At 47.9% G+C, this 23,634-nt stretch overlaps 2 protein-coding genes across 4 annotated transcripts in view; one reads left to right on the forward strand and one right to left on the reverse strand.

The window, feature by feature from the left end:
• LOC146007411 (uncharacterized) overlaps positions 1 to 23,634 on the forward strand; it is a 215,611-nt gene that overhangs the window by 83,034 nt on the left and 108,943 nt on the right. The window lies entirely within an intron of this gene.
• LOC146009870 (uncharacterized) lies at positions 1,562 to 22,794 on the reverse strand. Of its 3 annotated transcripts, none has more exons than XM_083150438.1 (7): positions 22,765 to 22,794; positions 16,361 to 16,510; positions 14,904 to 15,095; positions 10,028 to 10,106; positions 6,078 to 6,175; positions 5,795 to 5,918; positions 1,562 to 3,526 (listed from the first exon to the last, which is right to left on the reverse strand). In XM_083150438.1, exons 2-7 carry the CDS (start codon positions 16,436 to 16,438, stop codon positions 1,854 to 1,856), a joined length of 2,244 nt encoding a protein of 747 aa, XP_083006564.1. In that variant the 5' UTR covers positions 16,439 to 16,510; positions 22,765 to 22,794; the 3' UTR covers positions 1,562 to 1,853. The 3 variants fall into 3 exon arrangements, with proteins under 3 accessions (XP_083006564.1, XP_083006561.1, XP_083006562.1); XM_083150435.1 differs by having other exon boundaries at positions 1,563 to 3,526; positions 5,759 to 5,918; XM_083150436.1 differs by having other exon boundaries at positions 1,564 to 3,523; positions 5,759 to 5,918.

Genomic DNA, 23,634 nt, shown 5'->3' on the forward strand with positions numbered 1-23,634 from the left:
AGCATCCTGAGCTAGCCGATACTGAGTGGCTCCTCAAGTTTTACTATCTCGTAGATATGACTGAACATCTGAACCAGCTCAACGTGAAAATGCAAGGCATTGGAAATACAGTGTTATCCCTTCAACAAGCTGTGTTTGCTTTTGAAAACAAGCTAGAGCTCTTCATTATGGATCTTGAAACAGGTCGTTTACTACATTTTGAAAAACTGAGCCAGTTTAAAGATGCATGCACAGCAAGTGATCCCAATCAAAACTTGGATCTCCACCAGCTAGCTGGCTTCACATCCAGTCTCCTACAGTCCTTCAAAGCGCGCTTTGGAGAATTTCGTGAGCACGCTCGTCTTTTTAAGTTCATCACCCATCCAACCGAGTGTTCACTGAACACAACCGACCTTAGTTACATTGCTGGTGTCTCCGTCAGAGATTTTGAAGCAGAAGTGGCTGACCTGAAGGCCTCAGACATGTGGGTGAACAAGTTCAAGTCACTGAATGAAGATTTGGAAAGAATCACACGACAGAAAGCGGAGTTGGCGAGCAAGCACATGTGGACAGAAATGAAAAAACTTCAACCCGAAGACCAGCTGATTCTCAAAACTTGGAACGCGCTTCCTGTCACATACCACACACTGCAGCGTGTGAGTATTGCTGTGTTGACCATGTTTGGATCTACGTATGCATGTGAGCAGTCATTCTCACATCTTAAAAACATCAAGTCCAATCTACGATCACGTTTAACGGATGAAAGTCTCAACGCTTGCATGAAGCTTAACCTCACCAAGTACCAACCAGACTACAAAGACATCAGCAAATCCATGCAGCACCAGAAGTCGCATTAATGGTGAGTATTATAACAACATTATTTAAAAGAATAAATTCAGAGGCGTTTTATACTGACATTTAGTTGAATTCACTTTTAAAATATATTATATGGCTCTCACTGAAATAAATTTCCAAATATTTTGCTTTCATGGCTCTCTTAGTCAAAAAGGTTCCTGACCCCTGACCTATACCCATGTCTCTATCTAGCCCTGTACAGTAGGGTGTTGCACAGCTGCACCCAGGGGTGTAAGTTCAGATGAGGTGCCCGGAGGCAGTATAGATAGTGGTGCCCCCCCACACGCAGTATGTATTTATACGCATATAGTTAATGCGTAACATTCAGCCGGTCTTATGTTTTCTGTCTGGCTGTGGGTTACACCCACAGCGGGAGCTTACAGCAGCACAGGTTGCATGCCATACTGCACATGGCGAGCCGTCACTGAGTCTGTGCTCAAGGATCCAGCCATCTTCCTCTGGGCAGCCTGCGCACCAGCCAATCACGGTTCAGCAGGCTGCAGTACCAAATATCATTGGACAGCCGAGCCATCGCACAATTGCTCTGCAGCGGCACAGACACCTGACACGCCAACAGCTGTAAGTGCAGTAAGCATTGCAGTAGGGAGGGAAGAGGCGCACAGGTCGGATCGGCGGCGACTGACAGGAGACCCTTACAGAGCAGGGAGGGATCTGGAGTTTCTTGCAATGTACCTGCTCTCTGTGACCCTCCATTGCCTCCAGGAGTTACGTCACTGGCTGCACCAGGTACCTTGCTGGGAGCCGCTATAATCACAGTCATACAATCATCCCTACACCAGCAGCGCCAGAGTGATTCACGTGGAATAAGTTACTATAACAGGATTTACTGTAATTCACCAAATGTGCTTATTTTATGGTTTTATTGTGATATTTTATCATGACAATAATTATGACAATACACAATCTGTGATAGGAAGATACTATTCTTAATGATGTTTATTTATTGGGTAAAATATTCTCACTTGCAAACACACAAAGTACAAAGGGAGTAACTCCTCTCACTCAGGACATGGAAATGACTTCTCACCTGTGTGACTTCTCTGATGTCTAACAAGATGTGATTTCTGTGTAAAACATTTCCCACACTCAGAACATGGAAATGGCCTCTCGCCTGTGTGTGTTCTCTCATGTGCAACAAGATCTGATTTGTGTGCAAAACATTTTCCACACTCAGAGCATTGAAATGGCCTCTCGCCTGTGTGACTTCTCTGATGTTTAACAAGATGTGATTTCTGTGTAAAACATTTCTCACATTGAGAGCATGGAAATGGCTTCTCACCTGTGTGACTTCTCTGATGTGTAACCAGATGTGATTTGGCAACAAAACATTTTACACACTCAGAACATGGAAATAGCTTCTCACCTGTGTGGGTTCTCTCGTGTGCAACAAGATCTTGTTTGTGGGTAAAACTTTTCCCACACTCGGAACATGAATAAGGTTTATCACCTGTGTGACATCTCTGATGTGTAACAACAGAGGATTTTGTTGTAAAACATTTCCCACACTCAGAACAGGAATAAGGTTTCTCACCTGTGTGACTTCTCTGATGTTTAACAAGACTCGATTTCCATGAAAAACATTTTCCACACTCAGAACATGGAAAATATTTCTCACCTGAGTGATGAGCCTGATGTATACGTAAATTTCCCATATATCTAAAACATTTCCCACACTCAGGACACAGAAATGGTTTCTCTACTGTGTGACTACTATGATGTCTAACAAGATGTGATTTTTGCGTAAAACTTTTTCCACACTCAGAACATGGAAATGGCTTCTCACCTGTATGTGTTCTCTCGTGTGCAACAAGATCTGATTTTTGTGTAAAATTTTTCTCACACTCAAAACATGTATATGGCTTCTCACCAGAGTGACTTTTCTGATGTTTAATAAGATGTGATTTCTGAGTAAAACATTTCCCACACTCAGAACATGGAAATGGCTTCTCACCTGTGTGTGTTCTCTCATGTGCAACAAGATTTGATTTGTGTGTAAAACATTTCTCACACTCAGAACACGAATATGGCTTTCCACCTGTGTGACATCTTTGGTGTATAACAAATGATGATTTCATTGTAAAACATTTCCCACATTCAGAGTACGGAAACAGTTTTTCTCCGGTGTGTTTTCTCTGATGGATCCGTAAATTTGATATATATCGAAAATATTTCCCACACTCAGGACATGGAAATGGTTTCTCTCTTGCATGACTTCCCTGATGTCTAACAAGATGTGATTTTTGAGTAAAACATTTTCCACACTCAGAACATGGAAATGGCCTCTCACCTGTGTGTGTTCTCTCATGTGCAACAAGAACTGATTTGTGTGAAAAACATTTCCCACACACAGAACATCGATATGGCCTCTCATCTGCCTTAGCTGTATGATGGGTAATAAACTTTGTGTTCTTTGTAAAACATTTTGCAGATATAGTAGAGGGAGATCGTGTTACAGCTCTTACACTAGATACAATATCAGTGTTATCAGGAGAATATTCCCCAAGATCAGAGGAACCTGGTAACACATGTTCAAGGTGATGTGCTGGGTGTATAACTGGGGTAAGAGGGATTTCTTCTGGAGAATCTCGGGTGACGTTTCTTTCTTCTATTTTACCATCTGGAGATAAAACGAGATGATCCTCTGAGACATTCCGGCTGTTACATCCATCTGCTGGGAATAACATACATATATGGAAATAGAAATGTTTTCCCACAACTAGTTTCATTTCACAATAAAGATTTATGGTGAATTTGTCCCCATATTGCCATCAAATGGGCAGATGTCGGAGTAATATATAAATCATTAGCTGGCATAATATACTGAGATATATATATATATATCCAGCAGGTGGCCTGCAGCATACACACCGGCCTATCTCCTTGTTCTTATGTCACTTTATCCACAGACACTGGGGCATCACAGATTGTTATATTTCACCTGTGGTCAGGCTGACTCCCAGCAGACACTGGGGCATCACAGATTGTTATATCTGCCCTGCGGTCAGGCTGACTCCCAGCAGGCACTGGGGCATCACAGATTGTTATATCGCACCCTGCGGTCAGGCTGACTCCCAGCAGGCACTGGGGCATCACAGATTGTTATATCTGCCCTGCGGTCAGGCTGACTCCCTGCAGTGCGGGGAGGAGACCGGGCAGATCTCTGGGCTGGTAACACACAGTGACATGATGTGAGGGGGAGAGCAGGAGTATAATAGGGGCTGATGGCTGATGATGTATGAGATACACCAGAGAGTGCGGGGAGGAGACTGGTCAGATCTCTGGGCTGGTAACACACAGTGACATGATGTGAGGGGGAGAGCAGGAGTATAATAGGGGCTGATGGCTGATGATGTATGAGATACACCAGAGAGTGCGGGGAGGAGACTGGTCAGATCTCTGGGCTGGTAACACACAGTGACATGATGTGAGGGGAGAGCAGGAGTATAATAGGGGCTGATGGCTCCTGATGTATGAGATACACCAGAGAGTGCGGGGAGGAGACTGGTCAGATCTCTGGGCTGGTAACACACAGTGACATGATGTGAGGGGGAGAGCAGGAGTATAATAGGGGCTGATGGCTGCTGATGTATGAGATACACCAGAGAGTGCGGGGAGGAGACTGGTCAGATCTCTGGGCTGGTAACACAGTGACATGATGTGAGGGGGAGAGCAGGAGTATAATAGGGTCTGATGGCTCCTGATGTATGAGATACACCAGAGAGTGCGGGGAGGAGACTGGTCAGATCTCTGGGCTGGTAACACAGTGACATGATGTGAGGGGGAGAGCAGGAGTATAATAGGGGCTGATGGCACCTGATGTATGAGATACACCAGAGAGTGCGGGGAGGAGACTGGTCAGATCTCTGGGCTGGTAACACACAGTGACATGATGTGAGGGGGAGAGCAGGAGTATAATAGGGGCTGATGGCTGCTGATGTATGAGATACACCAGAGAGTGCGGGGAGGAGACTGGTCAGATCTCTGGGCTGGTAACACACAGTGACATGATGTGAGGGGGAGAGCAGGAGTATAATAGGGGCTGATGGCTCCTGATGTATGAGATACACCAGAGAGTGCGAGGAGGAGACTGGTCAGATCTCTGGGCTGGTAACACACAGTGACATGATGTGAGGGGGAGAGCAGGAGTATAATAGGGGCTGATGGCTGCTGATGTATGAGATACACCAGAGAGTGCGGGGAGGAGACTGGTCAGATCTCTGGGCTGGTAACACAGTGACATGATGTGAGGGGGAGAGCAGGAGTATAATAGGGGCTGATGGCACCTGATGTATGAGATACACCAGAGAGTGCGGGGAGGAGACTGGTCAGATCTCTGGGCTGGTAACACACAGTGACATGATGTGAGGGGGGGGGGGGAGCAGGAGTATAATAGGGGCTGATGGCACCTGATGTATGAGATACACCAGAGAGTGCGGGGAGGAGACTGGTCAGATCTCTGGGCTGGTAACACACAGTGATATGATGTGAGGGGGAGAGCAGGAGTATAATAGGGGCTGATGGATCCTGATGTATGAGATACACCAGAGAGTGCGGGGAGGAGACTGGTCAGATCTCTGGGCTGGTAACACAGTGACATGATGTGAGGGGAGAGCAGGAGTATAATAGGGGCTGATGGCTCCTGATGTATGAGATACAACAGAGAGTGTGGGGAGGAGACTGGTCAGATCTCTGGGCTGGTAACACAGTGACATGATGTGAGGGGAGAGCAGGAGTATAATAGGGGCTGATGGCGTCTGATGTATGAGATACACCAGAGAGTGCGGGGAGGAGACTGGTCAGATCTCTGGGCTGGTAACACACAGTCACATGATGTGAGGGGGAGAGCAGGAGTATAATAGGGGCTGATGAAACTGATAAAAGAGGGTGTATAATATGAGATCACCTGTGCTGATATCTGTAGGGATTTCCTCCTCCTTACATTGCTGATCACCCCTCACATACGTCTCTTCTTCTCCCTCTGTATCTTCTGCCTTCATATCAGTCACATACGTCTCCTCTTCTTTCTTTATAGCATCTAACTTTATATCAGGTAGTTCTTCACTCTATAAAATCAGAAATTTTTTATGGGTTATTTAAACTGAGATTTATCATACTCTAAAAATATAAATAAAATATATATTAAAAAAAAAAATATAAAAATAAAAAAATAGATATAGTGACAGTCACTTTGGTATATTGGGGAGACCATAAATCCCACCTACCTGATCCTCCTGTGGGGTCCTGTGATTCTCCTCTGTACAGTCCTGGGAATACAGAGGACGGGGACATCTCTCTGGGGTATCTCTGTTACTGGACCCATCTGTAGGAGACACACAGTGACTGAGGACATGGTATATATGTAATTATCCTGGGAATACAGAGGACCGGGACATCTCTCTGGGGTATTCCTGTTACTGGGCCCATCTGTAGGAGACACGCAGTGACTGAGGACATTGTATATATGTGATTATCCTGGGAATACAGAGGACGGGGACATCTCTCTGGGGTATTCCTGTTACTGGCCCATCTGTAGGAGACACACAGTGACTGAGGACATTGTATATATGTGATTATCCTGGGAATACAGAGGACGGGGACATCTCTCTGGGGTATCTCTGTTACTGGGCCCATCTGTAGGAGACACCCAGTGACTGAGGACATTGTATATATGTGATTATCCTGGGAATACAGAGGACTGGGACATCTCTCTGGGATATTCCTGTTACTGGGCCCATCTGTAGGAGACACACAGTGACTGGGGACATGATATATATGTGATTATCCTGGGAATACAGAGGACGGGGACATCTCTCTGGGGTATTCCTGTTACTGGGCCCATCTGTAGGAGACAAGCAGTGACTGAGGACATTGTATATATGTGATTATCCTGGGAATACAGAGGACGGGGACATCTCTCTGGGATATTCCTGTTACTGGGCCCATCTGTAGGAGACACACAGTGACTGAGGACATGGTATATATGTGATTATCCTGGGAATACAGAGGACGGGGACATCTCTCTGGGGTATTCCTGTTACTGGGCCCATCTGTAGGAGACACACAGTGACTGAGGACATGGTATATATGTGATTATCCTGGGAATACAGAGGACGGGGATATCTCTCTGGGGTATTCCTGTTACTGGGCCCATCTGTAGGAGACACGCAGTGACTGAGGACATTGTATATATGTGATTATCCTGGGAATACAGAGGACGGGGACATCTCTCTGGGGTATTCCTGTTACTGGGCCCATCTGTAGGAGACACACAGTGACTGAGGACATTGTATATATGTGATTATCCTGGGAATACAGAGGACGGGGACATCTCTCTGGGGTATGCCTGTTACTGGGCCCATCTGTAGGAGACACGCAGTGACTGAGGACATGGTATATATGTGATTATCCTGGGAATACAGAGGACGCGGACATCTCTCTGGGGTATTCCTGTTACTGGGCCATCTGTAGGAGACACACAGTGACTGAGGACATGGTATATGTGATTATCCTGGGAATACAGAGGACGGGGACATCTCTCTGGGGTATTCCTGTTACTGGGCCCATCTGTAGGAGACACGCAGTGACTGAGGACATTGTATATATGTGATTATCCTGGGAATACAGAGGACGGGGACATCTCTCTGGGGTATTCCTGTTACTGGGACCATCTGTAGGAGACACGCAGTGACTGAGGACATGGTATATATGTGATTATCCTGGGAATACAGAGGACGGGGACATCTCTCTGGGGTATTCCTGTTACTGGGCCCATCTGTAGGAGAGACGCAGTGACTGAGGACATGGTATATATGTGATTATCCTGGGAATACAGAGGACGGGGACATCTCTCTGGGGTATTCCTGTTACTGGGCCATATGTAGGAGACACACAGTGACTGAGGACATGGTATATATGTGATTATCCTGGGAATACAGAGGACGGGGACATCTCTCTGGGGTATTCCTGTTACTGGCCCCATCTGTAGGAGACACACAGTGACTGAGGACATTGTATATATGTGATTATCCTGGGAATACAGAGGACGGGGACATCTCTCTGGGGTATTCCTGTTACTGGCCCATCTGTAGGAGACACACAGTGACTGAGGACATGGTATATATGTGATTATCCTGGGAATACAGAGGACGGGGACATCTCTCTGGGGTATTCCTGTTACTGGGCCCATCTGTAGGAGACACGCAGTGACTGAGGACATGGTATATATGTGATTATCCTGGGAATACAGAGGACGGGGACATCTCTCTGGGGGATCTCTGTTACTGGCCCCATCTGTAGGAGACACGCAGTGACTGAGGACATGGTATATATGTGATTATCCTGGGAATACAGAGGACGGGGACATCTCTCTGGGGTATCTCTGTTACTGGCCCATCTGTAGGAGACACGCAGTGACTGAGTACATGGTATATATGTGATTATCCTGGGAATACAGAGGACGGGGACATCTCTCTGGGGTATCTCTGTTACTGGGCCAATCTGTAGGAGACACGCAGTGACTGAGTACATTGTATATATGTGATTATCCTGGGAATACAGAGGACGGTGACATCTCTCTGGGGTATTCCTGTTACTGGGCCCATCTGTAGGAGACACACAGTGACTGAGGACATTGTATATATGTGATTATCTTGGGAATACAGAGGACGGGGACATCTCTCTGGGGTATTCCTGTTACTGGGCCCATCTGTAGGAGACACGCAGTGACTGAGGACATTGTATATATGTGATTATCCTGGGAATACAGAGGACGGGGACATCTCTCTGGGGTATTCCTGTTACTGGGACCATCTGTAGGAGACACGCAGTGACTGAGGACATGGTATATATGTGATTATCCTGGGAATACAGAGGACGGGGACATCTCTCTGGGGTATTCCTGTTACTGGGCCCATCTGTAGGAGAGACGCAGTGACTGAGGACATGGTATATATGTGATTATCCTGGGAATACAGAGGACGGGGACATCTCTCTGGGGTATTCCTGTTACTGGGCCCATCTGTAGGAGACACGCAGTGACTGAGGACATTGTATATATGTGATTATCCTGGGAATACAGAGGACGGGGACATCTCTCTGGGGTATTCCTGTTACTGGGCCCATCTGTAGGAGACACGCAGTGACTGAGGACATGGTATATATGTGATTATCCTGGGAATACAGAGGACGGGGACATCTCTCTGGGGTATTCCTGTTACTGGCCCCATCTGTAGGAGACACACAGTGACTGAGGACATTGTATATATGTGATTATCCTGGGAATACAGAGGACGGGGACATCTCTCTGGGGTATCTCTGTTACTGGGCCAATCTGTAGGAGACACGCAGTGACTGAGGACATTGTATATATGTGATTATCTTGGGAATACAGAGGACGGGGACATCTCTCTGGGTTATCTCTGTTACTGGGCCCATCTGTAGGAGACACACAGTGACTGAGGACATGGTATATATGTGATTATCCTGGGAATACAGAGGACGGGGACATCTCTCTGGGGTATCTCTGTTACTGGGCCCATCTGTAGGAGACACACAGTGACTGAGGACATTGTATATATGTGATTATCCTGGGAATACAGAGGACGGGGACATCTCTCTGGGGTATTCCTGTTACTGGGCCCATCTGTAGGAGACACGCAGTGACTGAGGACATTGTATATATGTGATTATCCTTGGAATACAGAGGACTGGGACATCTCTCTGGGGTAACCCTGTTACTGGGCCCATCTGTAGGAGACACACAGTGACTGAGGACATTGTATATATGTGATTATCCTGGGAATACTGAGGACGGGGACATCTCTCTGGGGTATTCCTGTTACTGGGCCCATCTGTAGGAGACACACAGTGACTGAGGACATTGTATATATGTGATTATCCTGGGAATACAGAGGACGGGGACATCTCTCTGGGGTATTCCTGTTACTGGGCCCATCTGTAGGAGACACACAGTGACTGAGGACATGGTATATATGTGATTATCCTGGGAATACAGAGGATGGGGACATCTCTCTGGGGTATCTCTGTTACTGGACCCATCTGTAGGAGACACGCAGTGACTGAGTACATTGTATATATGAGATTATCAGATGCTGGGTGTATATAGGGGACCCCCATACCTGCTCTCCCCTGTACAATAAATATCTCCTCTTACCCAGTGATGTGAGGGGCCGTTGATTCTCCATCATCACGTCCTTATACAGACCCCTGTGTTCCTCTATGTACTCCCCCTCCTGCATGGAGAGATAGACAGTGACATCCTGACACCTTATAGGCACCTGACACATCCCCCGGTGTTACTGTATAATGTCCCATTCCCAGCAGTCACCTCTCCGGTCACATCCCCGGTGTTACTGTATAACGTCCCATTCCCAGCAGTCACCTCTCCGGTCACATCCCCCGGTGTTACTGTATAACGTCCCATTCCCAGCAGTCACCTCTCCGGTCACATCCCCCGGTGTTACTGTATAACGTCCCATTCCCAGCAGTCACCTCTCCGGTCACATCCCCCGGTGTTACTGTATAACGTCCCATTCCCAGCAGTCACCTCTCCGGTCACATCCCCCGGTGTTACTGTATAACGTCCCATTCCCAGCAGTCACCTCTCCGGTCACATGCACCGGTGTTACTGTATAACGTCCCATTCCCAGCAGTCACCTCGCCGGTCACATCCACCGGTGTTACGGTATAACGTCCGATTCCCAGCAGTCACCTCTCCGGTCACATCCCCCCATTTTACTGTATAACGTCCCATTCCCAGCAGTCACCTCTCCGGTCACATCCCCCGGTGTTACTGTATAACGTCCCATTCCCAGCAGTCACCTCTCCGGTCACATCCCCGGTGTTACTGTATAACGTCCCATTCCCAGCAGTCACCTCTCCGGTCACATCCCCCGGTGTTACTGTATAACGTCCCATTCCCAGCAGTCACCTCTCCGGTCACATCCCCCGGTGTTACTGTATAACGTCCCATTCCCAGCAGTCACCTCTCCGGTCACATCCACCGGTGTTACTGTATAACGTCCCATTCCCAGCAGTCACCTCTCCGGTCACATCCACCGGTGTTACTGTATAACCTCCCATTCCCAGCAGTCACCTCTCCAGTCACATCCCCCGGTGTTACTGTATAACGTCCCATTCCCAGCAGTCACCTCTCCGGTCACATCCCCCCGGTGTTACTGTATAACGTCCCATTCCCAGCAGTCACCTCTCCGGTCACATCCCCGGTGTTACTGTATAACGTCCCATTCCCAGCAGTCACCTCTCCGGTCACATCCCCCGGTGTTACTGTATAACGTCCCATTCCCAGCAGTCACCTCTCCGGTCACATTCCCCGGTGTTACTGTATAACGTCCCATTCCCAGCAGTCACCTCTCCGGTCACATCCCCCGGTGTTACTGTATAACGTCCCATTCCCAGCAGTCACCTCTCCGGTCACATCCACCGGTGTTACTGTATAACGTCCCATTCCCAGCAGTCACCTCTCCGGTCACATCCCCCGGTGTTACTGTATAACGTCCCATTCCCAGCAGTCACCTCTCCGGTCACATCCCCCGGTGTTACTGTATAACGTCCCATTCCCAGCAGTCACCTCTACGGTCACATCCCCCGGTGTTACTGTATAACGTCCCATTCCCAGCCGTCACCTCTCCGGTCACATCCCCCGGTGTTACTGTATAACGTCCCATTCCCAGCAGTCACCTCTCCGGTCACATCCACCGGTGTTACTGTATAACGTCCCATTTCCAGCAGTCACCTCTCCGGTCACATCCACCGGTGTTACTGTATAACGTCCCATTCCCAGCAGTCACCTCTCCGGTCACAATTCCCGGTGTTACTGTATAACGTCCCATTCCCAGCAGTCACCTCTCCAGTCACATGCCGCATTCCCAGCAGTCACCTCTCCGGTCACATCCCCGGTGTTACTGTATAACGTCCCATTCCCAGCAGTCACCTCTCCGGTCACATCCCCCGGTGTTACTGTATAACGTCCCATTCCCAGCAGTCACCTCTCCGGTCACATCCACCGGTGTTACTGTATAACGTCCCATTCCCAGCAGTCACCTCTCCGGTCACATCCCCTGTCCCATTCCCAGCAGTCACCTCTCCGGTCACATCCACCGGTGTTACTGTATAACGTCCCATTCCCAGCAGTCACCTCTCCGGTCACATCCACCGGTGTTACTGTATAACGTCCCATTCCCAGCAATCACCTCTCCGGTCACATCCCCCGGTGTTACTGTATAACGTCCCATTCCCAGCAGTCACCTCTCCGGTCACATCCCTGGTGTTACTGTATAACGTCCCATTCTTAGCAGTCACCTCTCCGGTCACATCCCCAGTGTTACTGTTTAACGTCCCATTCCCAGCAGTCACCTCTCCGGTCACATCCACCGGTGTTACTGTATAACGTCCCATTCCCAGCAGTCACCTCTCCGGTCACATCCCCCGGTGTTACTGTATAACGTCCCATTCCCAGCAGTCACCTCTCCGGTCACATCCCCCGGTGTTACTGTATAACGTCCCATTCCCAGCAGTCACCTCTCCGGTCACATCCCCCGGTGTTACTGTATAACGTCCCATTCCCAGCAGTCACCTCTCCGGTCACATCCCCCGGTGTTACTGTATAACGTCCCATTCCCAGCAGTCACCTCTCCGGTCACATCCCCCGGTGTTACTGTATAACGTCCCATTCCCAGCAGTCACCTCTCCGGTCACATGCACCGGTGTTACTGTATAACGTCCCATTCCCAGCAGTCACCTCGCCGGTCACATCCACCGGTGTTACGGTATAACGTCCGATTCCCAGCAGTCACCTCTCCGGTCACATCCCCCCATTTTACTGTATAACGTCCCATTCCCAGCAGTCACCTCTCCGGTCACATCCCCCGGTGTTACTGTATAACGTCCCATTCCCAGCAGTCACCTCTCCGGTCACATCCCCGGTGTTACTGTATAACGTCCCATTCCCAGCAGTCACCTCTCCGGTCACATCCCCCGGTGTTACTGTATAACGTCCCATTCCCAGCAGTCACCTCTCCGGTCACATCCCCCGGTGTTACTGTATAACGTCCCATTCCCAGCAGTCACCTCTCCGGTCACATCCACCGGTGTTACTGTATAACGTCCCATTCCCAGCAGTCACCTCTCCGGTCACATCCACCGGTGTTACTGTATAACGTCCCATTCCCAGCAGTCACCTCTCCGGTCACATCCCCCCGGTGTTACTGTATAACGTCCCATTCCCAGCAGTCACCTCTCCGGTCACATCCCCGGTGTTACTGTATAACGTCCCATTCCCAGCAGTCACCTCTCCGGTCACATCCCCCGGTGTTACTGTATAACGTCCCATTCCCAGCAGTCACCTCTCCGGTCACATTCCCCGGTGTTACTGTATAACGTCCCATTCCCAGCAGTCACCTCTCCGGTCACATCCCCCGGTGTTACTGTATAACGTCCCATTCCCAGCAGTCACCTCTCCGGTCACATCCACCGGTGTTACTGTATAACGTCCCATTCCCAGCAGTCACCTCTCCGGTCACATCCCCCGGTGTTACTGTATAACGTCCCATTCCCAGCAGTCACCTCTCCGGTCACATCCCCCGGTGTTACTGTATAACGTCCCATTCCCAGCAGTCACCTCTACGGTCACATCCCCCGGTGTTACTGTATAACGTCCCATTCCCAGCCGTCACCTCTCCGGTCACATCCCCCGGTGTTACTGTATAACGTCCCATTCCCAGCAGTCACCTCTCCGGTCACATCCACCGGTGTTACTGTATAACGTCCCATTTCCAGCAGTCACCTCTCCGGTCACATCCACCGGTGTTACTGTATAACGTCCCATTCCCAGCAGTCACCTCTCCGGTCACAATTCCCGGTGTTACTGTATAACGTCCCATTCCCAGCAGTCACCTCTCCAGTCACATGCCGCATTCCCAGCAGTCACCTCTCCGGTCACATCCCCGGTGTTACTGTATAACGTCCCATTCCCAGCAGTCACCTCTCCGGTCACATCCCCCGGTGTTACTGTATAACGTCCCATTCCCAGCAGTCACCTCTCCGGTCACATCCACCGGTGTTACTGTATAACGTCCCATTCCCAGCAGTCACCTCTCCGGTCACATCCCCTGTCCCATTCCCAGCAGTCACCTCTCCGGTCACATCCACCGGTGTTACTGTATAACGTCCCATTCCCAGCAGTCACCTCTCCGGTCACATCCACCGGTGTTACTGTATAACGTCCCATTCCCAGCAATCACCTCTCCGGTCACATCCCCCGGTGTTACTGTATAACGTCCCATTCCCAGCAGTCACCTCTCCGGTCACATCCCTGGTGTTACTGTATAACGTCCCATTCTTAGCAGTCACCTCTCCGGTCACATCCCCAGTGTTACTGTTTAACGTCCCATTCCCAGCAGTCACCTCTCCGGTCACATCCACCGGTGTTACTGTATAACGTCCCATTCCCAGCAGTCACCTCTCCGGTCACAATTCCCGGTGTTACTGTATAACGTCCCATTCCCAGCACTCACCTCTCCGGTCACAATTCCCGGTGTTACTGTATAATGTCCCATTCCCAGCAGTCACCTCTCCAGTCACATGCCCCGGTGTTACTGTATAATGTCCCATTCCCAGCAGTCACCTCTCCGGTCACATCCCCCGGTGTTACTGTATAACGTCCCATTCCCAGCAGTCACCTCTCCGGTCACATCCCCCGGTGTTACTGTATAACGTCCCATTCACAGCAGTCACCTCTCCGGTCACATCCCCCGGTGCTACTGAATAATGTCCCATTCCCAGCAGTCACCTCTTCGGTCACATCCCCCGGTGTTCCTGTATAATGTCCCATTCCCAGCAGTCACCTCTCCGGTCACATCTTCCGGTGTTACTGTATAATGTCCCATTCCCAGCAGTCACCTCTCCTGTCACATCCCCCAGTGTTACTGTATAACGTCCCATTCCCAGCAGTCACCTCTCCGGTCACATCCCCCGGTGTTACTGTATAATGTCCCATTCCCAGCAGTCACCTCTCCAGTCAGCAGCTGAATGATCTTGTTGGTGAGTTCCAGGATCTTTTGATCATTGTGCCTCTCATGTATCAGTGAGTGAGGTGGTGGCACCGTGATGGGGCTCTGGGTCCTGCTCCGTCCTCCTGACACACGGGGACGGCTGCTGGGTGTCTCACACTCACCGGATGTCTTCTTCACTACTGTGTAATCCTGTGTATTGGGGGAGACAACACATATCATTATGCAAAATCCCAGATCCCTCACCCCCCTGTATTATTTTTATAGATATAAGTGATGTCACGGTCACCTCCCCCGTCACCTCCCTGTATTATTACTATAGATATAAGTGATGTCACTGTCACCTCCCTGTATTATTACTATAGATATAAGTGATGTCACTATCACCTCCCTGTATTATTACTATAGATATAAGTGATGTCACTGTCACCTCCCCGGTCACGTCCCTGTATTATTACTATAGATATAAGTGATGTCACTGTCACATCCCTGTATTATTACTATAGATATAAGTGATGTCACCTCCCCGGTCACGTCCCTATATTATTACTATAGATATAAGTGATGTCACTGTCACCTCCCCGGTCACGTCCCTGTATTATTACTATAGATATTAGTGATGTCACTATCACCTCCCCGGTCACGTCCCTGTATTATTACTATAGATATAAGTGATGTCACTGTCACCTCCCCGGTCACATCCCTGTATTATTACTATAGATATAAGTGATGTCACTGTCACCTCCCCTGTCACGTCCCTGTATTATTACTATAGATATAAGTGATGTCACTGTCACCTCCCTGGTCACGTCCCTGTATTATTACTATAGATATAAGTGATGTCACTGTCACCTCCCCGGTCACATCCCTGTATTATTACTACAGATATAAGTGATGTCACTGTCACCTCCCCGGTCACATCCCTGTATTATTACTATAGATATAAGTGATGTCACTGTCACCTCCCCGGTCACATCCCTGTATTATTACTATAGATATAAGTGATGTCAATGTCACCTCCCCTGTCACGTCCCTGTATTATTACTATAGATATAAGTGATGTCACTGTAACCTCCCCGGTCACATCCCTGTATTATTACTATAGATATAAGTGATGTCACTGTCACCTCTCCGGTCACGTCTCTGTATCATTACTATAGATATAAGTGATGTCACCGTCACCTCCCCGGTCACGTCCCAGTATTATTACTATAGATATAAGTGATGTCACTTTCACCTCCCCGGTCACGTCCCTGTATTATTACTATAGATATAAGTGATGTCACTGTCACCTTCCCGGTCACGTCCCTGTATTATTACTATAGATATAAGTGATGTCACTGTCACCTTCCCGGTCACGTCCCTGTATTATTACTATAGATATAAGTGATGTCACTGTCACCTCCCCGGTCACGTCCCTGTATTGTTACTATAGATATAAGTGATGTCACTGTCACCTCCCCGGTCAGCAGGTAGATGATCTCCAGGGTGATAGTTATTATCCTCTCAGTCCTGGGACTCCTGTCCGTGTCCATCCTCAGGGAATCAGTGAGAATACAGAACGTGTGACGTGTAATAAAGACTCTGGTTCCTCACAGCTGGAGCGCCTAGGAATAAATATAATACATATAACACGTCACAGAGAGCACATGTAACATAGATATGTAACACGGAGTCACCAGTAAGTCCCCCTGTATAATACCAACAACAGGACACCACAGGCTGCTCCGCGTGTATAATAATAACAACAACAGAACACCACAGGCTGCTCCCCCTGTTTAATAATAACAGGACACCACAGGCTGCTCCCCTGTATGATAATAACAGGACACCACAGCCTGCTCCCTCTGTATAATAATAACAGGACACCACAGGCTGCTCTCCCTGTATTATAATAATAATACTAATAATAGGACACCAGAGGCTGCTCACCCTGTATAATAATAACAGGACACTACAGGATGCTCCCCTGTATAATAATAATAGGACACCACAGGATTCTCCCCCTGTATAATAATAAAAACAGGACACCACAGGCTGCTCCCTTTGTCTAATAATAACAGGACACCAGAGGCTGCTCTACCTGTATAATAATAATAATAATAATAATAATAATAATAATAATAATAAGACACCACAGGCTGCTCCCCCTGTATAACAATAATAACAGGACACCACAGGCTGCTCCCCCTGTATAATAATAACAGGACACCACAGGCTGCTCCCCCTGTATAATAATAACAGGACACCACAGGCTGTTCCCCCTGTATAATAATAACAGGACACCACAGGCTGCTCCCTCTGTATAATAATAACAGGACACCACATGCTGCTCTCCCTGTATAATAATAATAATAAAAATAATAATAATAATAATAATAATAATAACAACAACAACAATAATAATACTAATGATAGGACACCACAGGCTGCTCCCCCTGTATAATACTAACAACAGGACACCACAGGCTGCTCCCCTGTATAATAACAACAACAACGGGACACCACAGGCTGCTCCCCTTGTATAATAATAACAACAGGACACCACAGGCTGCTCCCCCGTATAATAATAACAATAACAGGACACCACAGGCTGCTCCCCCTGTATAACAATAACAAGACACCACAGGCTGCTCCCCCTGTATAATAACAGGACACCACAGGCTGCTCCCCCTGTATAATAACAGGACACCACAGGCTACTCCCCCTGTATAATAATTACAGAACACCACAGGCTGCTTTCCCTGTATAATAATAACAGGACACCACAGGCTGCTCCCCCGTATAATAATAACAGGACACCACAGGCTACTCCCCCTGTATAATAATAACAACAGGACACCACAGGCTGCTCCCCCTGTATAGTAATGACAGAACACCACAGGCTGCTCCCCCTGTATAATAATAACAGAACACCACAGGCTGCTTTCCCTGTATAATAATAACAACAACAGGACACCACAGGCTGCTCCCCCTGTATAATAATAACAACAACAGGACACCACAGGCTGCTCCCCCTGTATAATAATAACAACAACAGGACACCACAGGCTGCTCCCCCTGTATAATAATAACAACAGGACACCACAGGCTGCTCCCCCTGTATAATAATAACAGGACACCACAGGCTGCTCCCCCTGTATAATAATAACAAGACACCACAGGCAGCTCCCCTTGTATAATAATAACAGGACACCACAGGCTGCTCCCCCTGTATAATAATAATAACAGGACACCACAGGCTGCTCCCCCTGTATAATAATAACAACAACAGGACACCACAGGCTGCTCCCCCTGTATAACAATAACAGGACACCACAGGCTGCTCCCCTTGTATAATAATAACAGGACACCACAGGCTGCTCCCCCTGTATAATAATAACAACAGGACACCACAGGCTGCTCCCCCTGTATAATAATAACAACAGGACACCACAGGCTGCTCCCCCTGTATAATAATAACAACAGGACACCACAGGCTGCTCCCCCTGTATAATAATAACAGGACACCACAGGCTGCTCCCCCTGTATAATAATAACAACAGGACACCACAGGCTGCTCCTCCTGTATAATAATAACAACAACAGGACACCCCAGGCTGCTCACCCTGTATAATAATAACAGGACACCCCAGGCTGCTCACCTTGTATAATAATAACAGGACACCACAGGCTGCTCTCCCTGTATAATAATAACAACAGGACACCACAGGCTGCTCCCCCTGTATAATAATAACAACAGGACACCACAGGCTGCTCACCCTGTATAATAATAACAGGACACCCCAGGCTGCTCCCCCTGTATAATAATTACAGGACACCACAGGATGCTCTCCTTTATAATAATAACAGGACACCACAGGCTGCTCTCCCTGTATAATAATAATAATAATAATAATAATAATAATAGGACACCACGGGCTGCTCCTCCTGTATAATAATAACAGGACACCACAGGCTGCTCCCCTTGTATAATAATAACAGGACACCACAGGCTGCTCCCCCTGTATAATAATAACAACAGGACACTACAGGATGCTCCCCCTGTATAATAATAACAGGACACCACAGGCTGCTCCCCCTGTATAATAATAACAACAGGACACCACAGGCTGCTCCCCCTGTATAATAATAACAACATGACACCACAGGCTGCTCCCCCTGTATAATAATAATAATAACAACAGGACACCACAGGCTGCTCCCCCTGTATAATAATAACAACAGGACACTACAGGATGCTCCCCCTGTATAATAATAACAGTACACCAAAGGCAGCTCCCCTTGTATAATAATAACAGGACACCACAGGCTGCTCCCCCTGTATAATAATAACAAGACACCACAGGCAGCTCCCCTTGTATAATAATAACAGGACACCACAAGCTGCTCCCTCTGTATAATAATAACAACAGGACACCACAGGCTGCTCCCCCTGTATAATAATAACAGGACACCACAGGCTGCTCCCCTTGTATAATAATAACAGGACACCACAGGCTGCTCCCCCTGTATAATAATAATAACAGGACACCACAGGCTGCTCCCCCTGTATAATAATAATAACAGGACACCACAGACTGCTCCCCCTGTATAATAATAATAACAGGACACCACAGACTGCTCCCCCTGTATAATAATAATAACAGGACACCACAGACTGCTCCCCTTGTATAATAATAATAACAGGACACCACAGGCTGCTCCCCCTGTATAATAATAATAATAATAATAGGACACCACGGGCTGCTCCTCCTGTATAATAATAACAGGACACCACAGGCTGCTCCCCTTGTATAATAATAACAGGACACCACAGGCTGCTCCCCCTGTATAATAATAACAACAGGACACTACAGGATGCTCCCCCTGTATAATAATAACAGGACACCACAGGCTGCTCCCCCTGTATAATAATAACAACAGGACACCACAGGCTGCTCCCCCTGTATAATAATAACAACATGACACCACAGGCTGCTCCCCCTGTATAATAATAATAATAACAACAGGACACCACAGGCTGCTCCCCCTGTATAATAATAACAACAGGACACTACAGGATGCTCCCCCTGTATAATAATAACAGTACACCAAAGGCAGCTCCCCTTGTATAATAATAACAGGACACCACAGGCTGCTCCCCCTGTATAATAATAACAAGACACCACAGGCAGCTCCCCTTGTATAATAATAACAGGACACCACAAGCTGCTCCCTCTGTATAATAATAACAACAGGACACCACAGGCTGCTCCCCCTGTATAATAATAACAGGACACCACAGGCTGCTCCCCTTGTATAATAATAACAGGACACCACAGGCTGCTCCCCCTGTATAATAATAATAACAGGACACCACAGGCTGCTCCCCCTGTATAATAATAATAACAGGACACCACAGACTGCTCCCCCTGTATAATAATAATAACAACAGGACACCACAGGCTGCTCCCCCTGTATAATAATAATAATAATAATAGGACACCACGGGCTGCTCCTCCTGTATAATAATAACAGGACACCACAGGCTGCTCCCCTTGTATAATAATAACAGGACACCACAGGCTGCTCCCCCTGTATAATAATAACAACAGGACACTACAGGATGCTCCCCCTGTATAATAATAACAGGACACCACAGGCTGCTCCCCCTGTATAATAATAACAACAGGACACCACAGGCTGCTCCCCCTGTATAATAATAACAACAGGACACCACAGGCTGCTCCCCCTGTATAATAATAACAACAGGACACCACAGGCTGCTCCCCCTGTATAATAATAATAACAACAGGACACCAAAGGCAGCTCCCCTTGTATAATAATAACAGGACACCACAGGCTGCTCCCCCTGTATAATAATAACAAGACACCACAGGCAGCTCCCCTTGTATAATAATAACAGGACACCACAAGCTGCTCCCTCTGTATAATAATAACAACAGGACACCACAGGCTGCTCCCCCTGTATAATAATAACAGGACACCACAGGCTGCTCCCCTTGTATAATAATAACAGGACACCACAGGCTGCTCCCCCTGTATAATAATAATAACAGGACACCACAGGCTGCTCCCCCTGTATAATAATAATAACAGGACACCACAGGCTGCTCCCCCTGTATAATAATAACAGGACACCACAGGCTGCTCCCCTTGTATAATAATAACAGGACACCACAGGCTGCTCCCCCTGTATAATAATAATAACAGGACACCACAGGCTGCTCCCCCTGTATAATAATAATAACAGGACACCACAGACTGCTCCCCCTGTATAATAATAATAACAACAGGACACCACAGGCTGCTCCCCCTGTATAATAATAATAATAATAATAATAGGACACCACGGGCTGCTCCTCCTGTATAATAATAACAGGACACCACAGGCTGCTCCCCTTGTATAATAATAACAGGACACCACAGGCTGCTCCCCCTGTATAATAATAACAACAGGACACTACAGGATGCTCCCCCTGTATAATAATAACAGGACACCACAGGCTGCTCCCCCTGTATAATAATAACAACAGGACACCACAGGCTGCTCCCCCTGTATAATAATAACAACAGGACACCACAGGCTGCTCCCCCTGTATAATAATAACAACAGGACACCACAGGCTGCTCCCCCTGTATAATAATAATAACAACAGGACACCAAAGGCAGCTCCCCTTGTATAATAATAACAGGACACCACAGGCTGCTCCCCCTGTATAATAATAACAAGACACCACAGGCAGCTCCCCTTGTATAATAATAACAGGACACCACAAGCTGCTCCCTCTGTATAATAATAACAACAGGACACCACAGGCTGCTCCCCCTGTATAATAATAACAGGACACCACAGGCTGCTCCCCTTGTATAATAATAACAGGACACCACAGGCTGCTCCCCCTGTACAATAATAATAACAGGACACCACAGGCTGCTCCCCCTGTATAATAATAATAACAGGACACCACAGGCTGCTCCCCCTGTATAATAATAATAACAGGACACCACAGGCTGCTCCCCCTGTATAATAATAATAACAGGACACCACAGGCTGCTCCCCCTGTATAATAATAACAGGACACCACAGGCTGCTCCCCCTGTATATTAATAACAACAGGACACCACAGGCTGCTCCCCCTGTATAATAATAACAAGACACCACAGGCAGCTCCCCTTGTATAATAATAACAGGACACCACAAGCTGCTCCCTCTGTATAATAATAACAACAGGACACCACAGGCTGCTCCCCCTGTATAATAATAACAGGACACCCCAGGCTGCTCCCCCTGTATAATAATTACAGGACACCACAGGATGCTCTCCTTTATAATAATAATAACAGGACACCACAGGCTGCTCTCCCTGTATAATAATAATAATAATAATAATAATAATAATAGGACACCACGGGCTGCTCCTCCTGTATAATAATAACAGGACACCACAGGCTGCTCCCCCTGTATAATAATAACAGGACACCACAGGCTGCTCCCCCAGTATATTAATAACAACAGGACACCACAGTCTGCTCCCCCTGTATAATAATAACAATAACAGGACACCACAGGCTGCTCCCCCTGTATAATAATAACAGGACACCACAGGCTGCTCCCCCTGTATAATAATAACAGGACACCACAGGCTGCTCCCCGTGTATAATAATAATAATAGGACACCACAGGCTGCTCCCCCGTATAATAATAACAGGACACCACAAGCTTCTCCCCCTGTATAATAATAACAGGACACCACAGGCTGCTCCCCCTCTATAATAATAACAAAACACCACAGACAGCTCCCCTGTAAAATAAGAATAACAGGACACTACAGGCTGCTCCCCCTGTATAAATACCTGTTGTCTCATCTCTACTCCTTACCTTGGTGACCCGGATGTAGTTATGAAGCATAGGGGGCGGGATATAGGCCGGATATAGTGTGTTCCCGGAATTGGCGTGGAACGCAAAAACCTAATGAATGATGGACCACACAGCTCGGAAGGGAGTTGGAACGCGGAAGTACGGTGGACCGCACAGACGGGAAGTGCGAATCTGGAACGCGGAAATACGCTGGAACGCACAGATCGGAGAAAACTTGGAACGCGGAAGTACGCTGGAACGCATAGACCGGAAGAGGCGTGTCCCGGGTTTCGGAGGTGTCCCCGCTGCAGAGGACTCATGCCTGGGGTTCCCAGCTGTGTGTGTGGAGGATGATTAGTGATATAGGGGGCGGTATATGAGTGCAGGACCCCCCTCCCCCGCGGTGACTGCTCTGCATGGTAACCCCTGACCAGACTCCCTGTTACCATGGTAGTGAGTGTCCCCATAGTGTGTGTATGCTGGGAGGCCTATGGTGGCACTGTGCAGCCAGCTACATTGTGTACAGCTGGTGATGTCCCCTGACAGGTGGTGATATCCCTGTTCTGTCTGTGTGATGTGCTCATTGTCCCTGTGCCCCCCTGTGTGTTACCATCCTGTGCCCCCCCTGTGTGTTACCGTCCTGTGCCCCCCTGTGTGTTACCGTCCTGTGCCCCCCTGTGTGTTACTGCCCTGTGCCCCCTGTGTGTTACCATCCTGTGCCCCCCTGTGTGTTACCATCCTGTGCCCCCTGTGTTACCGTCCTGCGCCTCCCTGTGTGTTACCGCCATGTGCCCCCTGTGTGTTACCATCCTGTGCCCCCCTGTGTGTTACCGCCATGTGCCCCCTGTGTGTTACCATCCTGTGCC

This window comes from Crinia signifera, chromosome 6, assembly GCF_055691185.1.
Source record: "Crinia signifera chromosome 6, ASM5569118v1, whole genome shotgun sequence".
Taxonomy (NCBI): domain Eukaryota; kingdom Metazoa; phylum Chordata; class Amphibia; order Anura; family Myobatrachidae; genus Crinia; species Crinia signifera.

Excerpts from the sequence above, each read along its gene's own strand:
- LOC146009870 (XM_083150435.1), bottom strand. The coding sequence starts at position 16,438 with ATGGACACGGACAGGAGTCCCAGGACTGAGAGGATAATAACTATCACC. Across the intron at positions 10,107-14,903 it reads TTCAGCTGCTGACTGGAGAG|GAGGGGGAGTACATAGAGGA; the intron begins GTGACTGCTGGG and ends CTCTCCATGCAG. Across the intron at positions 5,919-6,077 it reads GGACCCCACAGGAGGATCAG|AGTGAAGAACTACCTGATAT; the intron begins GTAGGTGGGATT and ends CTGATTTTATAG.